The sequence below is a fragment of the Gobio gobio genome, assembly GCF_949357685.1.
Source record: "Gobio gobio genome assembly, chromosome: 9".
NCBI classification, from domain to species: domain Eukaryota; kingdom Metazoa; phylum Chordata; class Actinopteri; order Cypriniformes; family Gobionidae; genus Gobio; species Gobio gobio.
The window spans coordinates 1,673,132-1,685,631 of record NC_137115.1 but is presented as its reverse complement, the minus strand read 5'-3'; the positions used below and the strand labels follow the sequence as shown (position 1 = coordinate 1,685,631).

Genomic DNA, 12,500 nt, shown 5'->3' with positions numbered 1-12,500 from the left:
ATACACACTTCTAAAATAAATCTAATCACTTTTTGACCAAAAACATGACAGGTGACTGGTTTAAGTGCAATAAATAAAACTAAATATTGGTTAACTTTATTTGACGTGTCCTCACTATAGTAACAGCAGTCAGCAACAAACCATAACCCTAACCACGTTAATATTACTGTGTTTAAGTCTATAATGTGTGTGTGTAAATCCTGTCCTCTTCAGTACAGAAGCCCATTTGGCTCAATCTTCAGCAGGATGTTAGCGCTCTTACCGTTCTTCTCGTGGATCTGCACCAGGGATTTGTACGACTGCTGCGCTCGGGCCAGATTGTACTGATTCTGAAACACAGACACTCAGAAATCTCAGAAAATGAGCCGTTAAAAAGCTACACTTTAAAAATATAAACGAACACAAGTGTGTGACACTTCCTGCCGCCGCCACACGAGGGAAGCTCTTCATATCCACACATTATGAGAACAGAGACAGAGGGAGTTAGAAAACCCAAGGGGAAAGTCACAATTAATGTTTTAATGCGTTTGGGAAACGAACGTCCATACCAAACCACACAATCGCACACATCCAGACTAACGGCTCGTTCACACGAAGACAGAGTATGCCCATAGAACCGTATGCTAAAAAGTAGTGAGATTTGGCACACTGATAGAGGACAGTATTATTAGTAACCACACCAAATTTTGAGTCGCTAACTCGTTCGCTCTAGCGCCACCACCTGTCCAGAGTTGCACTCATGTTTATGCTAATAACTGTTGAACCCTAAGTGATAGAGACACAACTCCTCTGATTCCTGAGCTCATGGTGATTCGATCGCACCCTATGACGCCATTTTGAATTTTCCAAAAAAAAAACTACTTTTGCGAACTCGTCCTAGACGGTTCGTCCGATTTGCACGAACATTGAATGAAATGAAAATGAACATTATGGAATTCAAGTTGATTCGTCAAATCGTTTTCGATAAACAAGCGAACAAATTTTACGTAGCGGTTGCGAAAATACACCTAAGGCTATATCTCTGCAACTCTTCATCGTATTCAGACCAAACTTGGTACATGTCATCACAAGCATGACCTGAGGGAACCTGCAGCGTTTCAGTGCAGCGCCACCTACTGGTCCGTAGATACGAAAAATTGCTATTTTTGCTTATAACTTCTGAACCGTTTGTCCAAAAATCATAAAAGTGGGACGTCATGCCGAGTCGACTGATATCCAATTTGACCATATCGGCCATTTTGAATGATGTGCTAAAATGCTGTATTTTATGAACACATGAATGGATTGTTATGAAACTCGGTATGGGTCATCAGATGCCCTGAAGGAGCCTGAGAAGTTTCGAACAGCGCCACCTAGTGGAGAATTTTTCTATTTCAAACGCTTATAACTTTGGGTGTGGTTGAATTATTTTCATGGGAGTAACTTTTTTTGTCTCCTGAATCCTTGCCGAGTCCAACGATACCAGACTTGCCAGGTTTCGGCGTATGGTTTGTGCAGCGTTGTAATTTAGTGCTTTAAAAACGTTAGCAAATATCTTCAAAACCGCTTGTCCGATCGAGACAAAACCAGCGTCAGAAGTTCAGAAACACAGGCCGATAGCTAAACGCTAATGCCCAAATGTCAAAATATTGATTGTAAGGGGGAGTAAAATCCAATCAAAGTCAGGTGTCAGTCATTTTTTTTCATATAAATGTCTATAACTCCAAAACGAAATTAGATTTTCACCAAAATTGGCACACACATGTATGGGCTCACTCCGAGGACACATAAAGAAAATGGTTGGATTGAGCCTCTTGGTGGCGCTATAATAGAACAAAACATGACATTCCCATAGACTACAATGCAGTATTATAATATAAAATGCTAATGCTATACTTTACGAATGCATTGTTGTATCATTACAAAACTCGGTGTGTGTCATCAGCGCCACGCCTTTAAGGTACTTAAAAGGTTGAGACAGCGCCACCATGTGGTCCATACTTATAATGAAAAGGCCTCTTGAGGCTAAATCTCTGCAATTACATATTGACCCCCTGCTTTGCATGTGTCATTGTTCCCTTTTTCTGACCACACCACATCAATTTCGTAACTGTGCCACCTATTGGTCGAAAGTGATAAACAATTAAATCATTATTATTGACTGTATTTATCATTTTACAGCTATTTTACCTAAAATGATCTTAATATGTCTTTAATGGCTTATTGTTGCAGTTGGTCTGACACTGCCAGCATGTCTTATTGTCTTCTTTTCGCTTGGCCCAGACAATTGCGGCTTGCAGCTATATTTAAATATAGAGTTATATAACTGACACAGTGATTAGTGTGTGTGTGTGTGTGTGTGTGTGTGTGTGTGAGATTACCTTATTGGCTCCAAACTGCACTCTTGCTTTTCCCTTGACTAAAGTGGCATTAATCTGCATGATGACAGACTCTATGGAATAGGCACTGCTCCAGCCCTGAGAGAGCAAACACACACACACACACACACACACACACACACACACAGTCAATCAATCAAACTGTACTACATGAACACATTATATGATCTATGACTCTTTGGTTAAGTTGAGGATCATTTATCATTAATGAGTAGTAAACACACACACACACACACACACACACACACACACACACACACACACACACACACACACACACACACACACACACACACACACACCTGTTTAGTGAGTAGCTCCATACACAGAGCTCCTCCGCCGAGAACATACCTGAGGACGACACACACCGTTAACACACTTCATAAACCCAATGGATGTGAAATATAGAAACATATGAAGAGATTTGCATACATTAGTTTGAATAATCGCTGAGTTTGATTTATGAGTGAATTAATAAGTTCATAAAACTCCAAACACACTCACCCTCCGGACAGCACCGGAGAAACCACACGGACAAACGGAGGATCAAAGGGGAAATTATCCTGAAGACACAAAAACACGTTCCTTTAATTCTGAAAAAACTACATTTAAATTATACACATATAAAGGATTTGTACATTTAAGAATTAAGTTTAACAATCATTGTAGGTAAGAAAAAAAAAACACTTCTAAAAGTGCTGGGAATGTCTCGCCTTATTCACAATCGATCATGAACTGAAGGATAAACACACACACACACACGTTTGTTTTTGGTTAATGGTTAAGGCGTAATGGTTTTTATACTGTACAAACCGTATTTTATATCCCCTTACACTGCCCCTAAACCTACCCATCACACACACACACACACACACACACACACACACACTGCCCCTAAACCTACCCATCTCACACACACACACACACACACACACACACACACACACACTGCCCCTAAACCTACCCATCACACACACACACAGCCCCTAAACCTACCCATCACACACACACACACACACACACACACTGCCCCTGCCCCTAAACCTACCCATCACACACACACACACACACACACACACACACACACACACACACACACACACACACACACACACACACACACACACACACACACAGCCCCTAAACCTACCCATCACACACACACACACAGCCCCTAAACCTACCCATCTCACACACACACACACACACACACACACACACTGCCCCTAAACCTACCCATCACACACACACACACACACACACAGCCCCTAAACCTACCCATCACACACACACACACACACACACACACACACACACACACACACACACACACACACACACACACACACACACACACACACACACACTGCCCCTGCACCTACCCATCACACACACACACACACACACACACACACACACACACACACACACACACACACACACACACACACACACAGCCCCTAAACCTACCCATCACACACACACACTGCCCCTGCCCCTAAACCTACCCATCACACACACACACACACACACACACAGCCCCTGCCCCTAAACCTACCCATCACACACACTGCCCCTCCCCCTAAACCTACCCATCACACACACTCACACACACTCACACACACACCCTCGCGCGCGCGCGCGCTCACACACCCTCGCGCGGGCTCACACACACCCTCGCGCGCTCACACACACCCTCGCGCGCTCACACACACCCTCGCGCGCTCACACACACCCTCGCGCGCTCACACACACCCTCGCGCGCTCACACACACCCTCGCGCGCTCACACACACCCTCGCGCGCTCACACACACCCTCGCGCGCTCACACACACCCTCGCGCGCTCACACACACCCTCGCCCGCTCACACACACCCTCGCGCGCGCTCACACACACCCTCGCGCGCTCACACACACCCTCGCGCGCTCTCACACCCTCGCGCGCTCTCACACACCCTCGCGCTCACACACACCCTCGCGCTCACACACACCCTCGCGCTCACACACACCCTCGCGCGCTCTCACACACCCTCGCGCGCTCTCACACACCCTCGCGCGCTCACACACACCCTCGCGCGCTCACACACCCTCGCGCGCTCTCACACACCCATGCGCGCGCTCACACACACCCTCGCGCGCTCACACACACCCTCGCGCGCTCACACACCCTCGCGCGCGCTCACACACCCTCGCGCGCGCTCACACACCCTCGCGCGCTCTCACACACCCTCGCGCGCACGCACACTCTCTCTCACACACACACTCACTTTGTAAGAGACATTGAGGAGGATGTAGTCCATCCCTTCCTTCTCCTTCAGCACCTGCAGGTCGCTGTGCAGAGGACTGTCTGGATCCACCCTGAGCAACACAAACACCATCAGCTTCAGCTTCCTGAGAAAACTCAACTCAACCACTAATGTGTAAATCCAGCGCTTACGTTCTGATCTTCACATGCCACTCGTACAGGCTGTCGTTGGCCAGCTCCACGGAGTAGATGCCTGGAAGAGAGAAAACAGCAGAATAAGAGCCGGTCAGGGGTCATCAGGGGTCATCAGGGGTCATCAGGGGTTATTAGGGGTCCAAACCGTTTTTAAAACTCTGAGACCGGTAGATCTCCCGGAGCTCCTTCATGAGTCGATCCGACGCTTGAACTGATCCAGACACAGCGCCCTACAGGACCCGATAGAACACACCCAATCAATCACTGCTCAGCCGACGCATGATTGACACAATGCAATTCATATGAATACAGCTCAGATGATCGAGCACTGGGAGCTGTCACATTAAAGCGATAGTTCACCCAGAAATGAACATCAGCCCATTATTTACTCTCCCTCAAGTCATCCGAGGTGTGTATGACATTCTTCTTTCAGACGAATATAATCTGAGTTATATTGCAAAAGTCCAGGCTAATCTAAGCATTAGAATTGGATTAATAGTTGCTCTGTTTTTGAAGACCATAAAAAGTGCATCTGTGCGTCATATAACTGCTCCAGCAGCTCTGGGGTGTTAATAAAGGCCTTCTGAAGCGAATCCACGCGTTTGTGGAAGAAAAATATCCATATTCAAAACTTTATAAAGTAAACTTTCGGCCTCTGCCTTCTGTGGAAAAGTGTTGAATGTTGAAAGTGAAACTCCAGATGTGTTCGTGACGTTTCAACAATTTTTCCAAAAATTGAACAGGGAAGGCGGAGGCCGAAAGTTTACTTGATAAAGTTTTAAATATGGATATTTTTCTCACACAAACGTGTCGATTCGCTTCAGAAGGCCTTTATTAACACCCCAGAGCTGCTGGAGCAGTTATATGACGCACAGATGCACTTTTTATGGTCTTCAAAAACAGAGCAACTATTCATCCAATTCTAATGCTTGGATTAGCCTGGACTTTTGTAATACAGGGTTTTTTCTACATTGAACATTTTTTGCCGGCCGCCAAAACAAATTTTTGTCCCGCCAAAGCTTTATTTGATGAGTTATTGTGATTTATGAGTGATGTAGAACAGATGCTGCGCTTGTAACTGAGTGACAGAGAGAACGATCAGAGCTCCTCCCTCTCTCTGTCTTCAAAATAAGCATTCTTAGCTTTCTAATGTTTCACATATTACATTAATCAAAATCAAAAGGCCGGAAGACCGAATCCATGTTGCACGTGGCGCTATCAGACGATGTTTTCCTTTAATTACCGCTGGGTGTGAAATGCGCTCAAAAAACATTGACTGATTCTCTGACCAGCTGACATAAAGCATACTTTAAATAAACAGGAAACAAATCCTGTCCAGTTATGAAGTGTTTTCTGTGTGTTGACAAATCTTCCGCGATGTTCTAACAGACGGGATTCACACACAACGCGTCTGCTAATGTACGATTCGCGACTAAATGACTCCTTTGAACCGAATCATTTTAACGACTGGTTAGAACTGAACTGTCCAACACTGAACTCACCAATCAGTTTAATCATTTACTCTGAACATCTGAAATTGGAACACAAGTGTGCTTACACAATTTAGCAAGAGTGGGTGTAAGAGTTAGTTTTAATTATCCACAGTCTTTCAGCTTATTTATGTTCACAATGTGTAGTAAAATAAATAGCCTATAAATCATTTAGTTTAGACTGGAGTGAGGTGAACCCAGAACAACTTTGTTGTTAGCTAGCTGATTGTATATGGCAGAAAATTAGGCTATTTGTTCATTTTTTTATACTATTTTTTAATATTGATATGATTACCAAAACAATTATCAGTAAATAGTGTAAAAATGAGGAACAAAAACAAACATATCAAAATAAGATAAGCAAAAGTTACAAACTTTCTTTGAATTTATTTCAAATTTATTGTCAGTATTGCGCTTGCAGAACAAGTTTTTTTTTTTTTACTGTGTGTGTGTGTGTGTGGATGACCATGTCTGTTAGCCACCACCGAAGACCATTTTTGACCCAGGAAAAACCCTGTAATATAACTCGGATTATATTCGTCTGAGAGAAGAATGTCACACACACCTAGGATGACTTGAGGGTGAGTAAATTATGGGCTAATTTTCATTTTTTGGTGAACAATCCCTTTAATAAAGGTTAATATACACAGTAATATTGTTCAATGTCAGTTCATGCATTAAATAACAGTTTGTAGTAAAACATATCTATACACGATCAGGCATAATATTATGACCTAATATTGTGTTGGGCGTCGAGGCATGGACTCCACTGAAGCTGTGCTGTGGTATCTGGCACCAAGATGTTAGCAGCAGATCCTTTAAGTCCTGTAAGTTGCGAGGTGGGGCCTCCATGATCGGACTTGTGTGTTCAGCTCATCCCACAGATGCTCGATTGGATTGAGTTTTGGAGATGCTCCACATTAAGCCGGTTCACGTGCTAAATCTGTCACTCACTTGTCCGAGTAAAAAATGTGCTTGTCCGTGTGTAAATATAATTTATTCTGAAGCAATATTCTCACCAGTGTTCAATCAGCTTTGACATATTTAAATCTGCATATTTGTGATATTTTTACCTTTTATAAAGGGCATTATTAAAATAGGCTATGCTTCAGCTTCCATTTGAGTTTTTTTAATTTGATCTAGAAATTAAATTAGAATAAGACACTATAAGGCTGTTACCAATCAAATTAAATAATTTACACACAAAAAAAGTACAACTGCATTATATAATGATATGAGATTATTTGAAATATTTTTGAATATACAAATAAGAAATGTTGGAAAGATGAAACTAAACCACCAGTAGGGGGCAGCAGGTGAGTCTTAATGAGTGAGTCGATTCGTTCAAATGGCTGATTCATTCAAGAATAATGAGTGAGTCGATTCGTTCAAACGGCTGATTCATTCAAGGAGTCATTGAATCTTTGATTCAACCGATTCATTCAAACACTGAATCATTCAGTAACACACACTGATGCTGTGAGACAGGTTATGGTTCTTCAGTAACACACACTGATGCTGTGAGACGGGTTATGGTTCTTCAGTAACACACACTGATGCTGTGAGACGGGTTATGGTTCTTCAGTAACACACACTGATGCTGTGAGACAGGTTATGGTTCTTCAGTAACACACACTGATGCTGTGAGACGGGTTATGGTTCTTCAGTAACACACACTGATGCTGTGAGACGGGTTATGGTTCTTCAGTAACACACACTGATGCTGTGAGACGGGTTATGGTTCTTCAGTAACACACACTGATGCTGTGAGACGGGTTATGGTTCTGCTGTGGTCTTTGTTTGGAACTATTTTCGCTGCTGAAATGGAACAAAAACAGTCCATATTGGATCTAAAATGTAAGTGACTTAATGTTAATTAATTGTTTTTGTAACTGGCGTATGAAATCAGCATCATGTTCAGTTGTGTGATGTTGCTTAACTGTATCATATGTTATAAATATAAAAACTACACAATTTTAACCGTGTATGTTCACTGAGTTTCTGTGTGTGTGCGGCGCTCATTTGTTTGAGCCTCAACAGCTCAACCTTGTTAACGTCAGTTCGTTTTATATTATTATCCACTATCGATCTCCACTTACACTACCTGAGGCAGAATCATTATTGCACTTTGGTGATTCCCTAGTTATTTTTTATTTTTGACGTTTTAACCAGGATACTTGTCCGTCGGGCAAGTAAAATTATTTTTCACTTGCCCCTTAAAATAATCCACATGTCCCGGACAAGCGTTAATGTGCCTGGTCCAGCCGTCACGATCTGGCCCTCGTCAAACTCGCTCAAATCCTCACGCTTGCCCATTTCTCCTGCTTCTAACACATCAACTCTGAGGACAAAATGTTCACTTGCTGCCTAATATATCCCACCCACTAACAGATCATCAGTGTTATTCATAATGTTATGCCTGATCGGTGTATTATATACACATCCATGCATCTATATCTAAAGTACTGCTTTGAACTCTGACCCCCCTCTGAACCCCGAAACATGAGGAAAGTCACCTTACCGAATGAGCACTTACATTCAAGTGGTCCTGCCTCTGGTTCTTGCGGATCTTCTCCAGGATGGCCAGGTTCTCCTTCTCAATCCCATCATCCTCAGACTTCTTCCCATCCACCGGCTCCTCCTCTTTCATGTCATAGTGTTCCAGATCAATGTCCTGCTGACAGAGAACACGCATGATGTATGACACACGCTTCAGCTCATGATGAAGAGCGTGAGAAAGCCAGACGCACCTCTCCCATCTCCTCTTCCTCTTCCTCCTCTGATGTGACCTCGTCTGTGGTGCCGAGCTGCAGGAGAAACAGCAGGAGAAGAACAGCTCTTCAGAATATAATAACTGCTCATTAATATAGCACAACCCAACGTGCTTCACAACTATCCCGTCATTAATATCACGTCTGCAAGTGGCATACACACACACACACACACACACACACACACACACACACACACACACACACACACACACACACACACACACACACACACACACACACACACACACACACACACACACACACACACACACACACACACACACACACACACACACACACACACACACACACACACACACACACACACACACACACACACACACACACACACACACACACACACACACACACACACACACACACACACACACACACACACACACACACACACACACACACACACACACACACACACACACACACACACACACACACGAATGAGCTCAGGACATTATTACAGTGGAATTATACATTTAAGTAGTGAGTAATATTAAGTAACTGCATGCACTTACTACAGGGTTAGGGTTCGTTGCATGTATTATGCATTACAGTAACAATGAGTGGGTAACACTATTTTACAGAGTCTATGTTACACTTACCATAGTAATAACATACAACTAACCCTAAACCAAACCCTAACCCGGGGTGTCCAAAGTCCGGCCTGCAGCTTGTCTATTCAAATATATTATATGTGGCCCGCCTCACATAATTTACAAATCGTGCAGTTTCACGATGTCAACACAAGGTGGCAGTTCTAGACTTCAGGCCAGGGAAACATTAACATGCCCAAAGCAGAACGAAACCGCACAACTCGCCCCTCTGACTCTGAACATGTGTTTACCTGTTGAGTGTCTCGATCACATGACCACTAAACAGCCAATGAGAAGTGTTCGAGTTCAGCACAGAGGTCTCCGGTACGAGCTGCAGATCTCTGTGATTTAATTTAGTTTAAATCCAGTTAAACAGCTCTGACTAAATCAACAACACTAACATGCAAATCAGGAGAAACACTGAGCTGATCCAGTTCAAATACTGTTCAAACAACACTTCACCAGCATTATCATGGCTTTACTGTGGTAACACTCACTGTAACCGTGGCAACACTCACTGTAACCGTGGCAACACTCACTGTAACCGTGGCAACATGAACTGTAACAGTGGCAACATGAACTGTAACCGTGGCAACACTCACTGTAACCGTGGCAACACTCACTGTAACTGTGGCAACATGAACTGTAACAGTGGCAACACTCACTGTAACCGTGGTAACACTCACTGTAACTGTGGTAACACTCACTGTAACCGTGGTAACACTCACTGTAACCGTGGCAACACTCACTGTAACCGTGGCAACACTCACTGTAACAGTGGCAACATGAACTGTAACAGTGGCAACATGAACTGTAACCGTGGCAACACTCACTGTAACCGTGGCAACACTCACTGTAACCGTGGCAACACTCACTGTAACCGTGGCAACACTCACTGTAACAGTGGCAACATGAACTGTAACAGTGGCAACATGAACTGTAACCGTGGTAACACTCACTGTAACCGTGGTAACACTCACTGTAACTGTGGTAACACTCACTGTAACCGTGGTAACACTCACTGTAACCGTGGTAACACGAACTGTAACCGTGGTAACACGAACTGTAACCGTGGTAACACGAACTGTAACCGTGGTAACACGAACTGTAACCGTGGTGATTTGTCAGAAATGTAGGTTAATATCTCATTTCATTACATTTTTAATGTAGACATGTATTAAATGAGTAATAAAGGCCAAATTACAGACTATTTTTGTCATAAACTTCCAGTTTTGTGCATTTGTATTTATATGTTTATAGACTAAATACCATAAAGCCATTCTAGTGATATTTTTTCTTTTTGCCATGTGTGCACTGTAAAATATGCTCTTACTTAGTATATTTGTCTTGTTTCTAGTCTAAATACATCTAAAAAAATCTTAAACCAAGATGTATTTACGAGATAGGTTAAATTACATTTTTATTTCTGGAAAATAAAATGAAAAATGAGTTTTGCTTAAAACAAACAAAATGATCTGCCAATTGGGTAAGAAAAATAATCTGGTTTCTGTTTGCATTCTTGTTTCAGTCCCAAACAGAAATCAAGAAAAAATATTGTGTGTCATTTTCCATTTTGTAGATATTTTGACAGAAATGCTAAAGTAAGAAAAGCATTTATTGTAGTGTGGTTTTACCTGTGGTGATCTAAATAGAGCACTCGTTCATTTAAATAAGAATAGAGTTCTAACTCAGTAATAATATTTACATTTCACCCATCAAAACTTTTTGGTTGATGAAAGTTTTACAGATATTGTTAAATATCTATAAATTTATATCTGTGTCCTATCTCAAGCTACTGTCAGCTCAAGCTTTTGTCAAATCTGTCACGTTTCCAAGAAACAAAACGTGTTTTATTATATATATATATAATAGAAAAGGAACCGGCCCTCGGGTATGTCCACAACATGGAATCTGGCCCCCTTTAAAAAAGTTTGGACACCCCTGCCCTAACCCTATAGTAAGTACATGCAGTTATTTAATATTACTCAGTACTTAAATATATAATTACACCTTAAAATAAAGTGTCACCAGATAAATGTATAAATGCTGTAAATGTTAACTAATGCATTAACTAAGCTACCCTGCAAAACATGCTTTTCTTCCTTGTTTTTTGTGTTTTTTTTTCTTTGGCTTTTCCTGCGAGTTAGGTTGGTTATTTTTTCTTTTAATTATCATGATACATTGTATACTATATGTTATAAATGTTTAATCATTGTACTTTTATTGTATGAGTAGGGACTTATTTGTTGCATTAACCTGTGAAGCACCTTGGTCAACCGTGGTTGTTTTAAGTGTGCTATATATAAATAAAATTTAAATAAAATTTTGTCTTGTTTTCAGTCCAAATATTTAAAAAAATCTTACATTAAGAAGCATTTACTAGACAAGCAAAAGTTGTCTTATTTTGGGGGAAAATAACTCAAAATACGCAAAATAATCTGCCAATGGGGTAAACAAAATAATCTTGTTTTCTGCTTGAATTAAGATTATTTTTCTTATCCCATTGGCAGATTATTTTGCTTATTTTAAGCAAAAACTCCCTTAATTTTGAGTTATTTTCCCCCAAAACAAGACAAAAACTTTTGCTTGTCTAGTAAATGCTTCTTGATGTAAGATTTTTGTGATATTTGGACTGAAAACAAGACAAAAATACTAAGTAAGAAAAGCATTTTTTGCAGTGGAGTTGTAAATGTGTTCCTAACACTGATGTGTGTTCTTCAACCTTTATTTCAGGAACAGGCAAAACTGCACACGCGTGTGGGAGCTGTAATGATGCTGGATTGAGATCATGAGTGTGCTTGGTCTGG

The 12,500-nt window shown here is 41.8% G+C and overlaps 1 protein-coding gene across 1 annotated transcript in view; it reads right to left on the bottom strand.

Moving 5' to 3' along the window:
- Nucleotides 1-12,500, bottom strand: part of ube2q1 (ubiquitin-conjugating enzyme E2Q family member 1) — a 26,879-nt gene that overhangs the window by 94 nt on the left and 14,285 nt on the right. The window contains exons 4-12 of the mRNA XM_079825232.1: nt 9,059-9,115; nt 8,845-8,982; nt 4,964-5,048; nt 4,816-4,876; nt 4,646-4,736; nt 2,883-2,941; nt 2,681-2,729; nt 2,361-2,456; nt 1-329 (exon numbers count right to left, since the gene is read on the bottom strand). The exon at nt 1-329 is cut by the window's left edge and continues 94 nt beyond it. Coding sequence (XP_079681358.1) covers nt 210-329; nt 2,361-2,456; nt 2,681-2,729; nt 2,883-2,941; nt 4,646-4,736; nt 4,816-4,876; nt 4,964-5,048; nt 8,845-8,982; nt 9,059-9,115 — 756 coding nt within the window. The 3' untranslated portion in view covers nt 1-209. The remainder of the gene's footprint in view (nt 330-2,360; nt 2,457-2,680; nt 2,730-2,882; nt 2,942-4,645; nt 4,737-4,815; nt 4,877-4,963; nt 5,049-8,844; nt 8,983-9,058; nt 9,116-12,500) is intronic.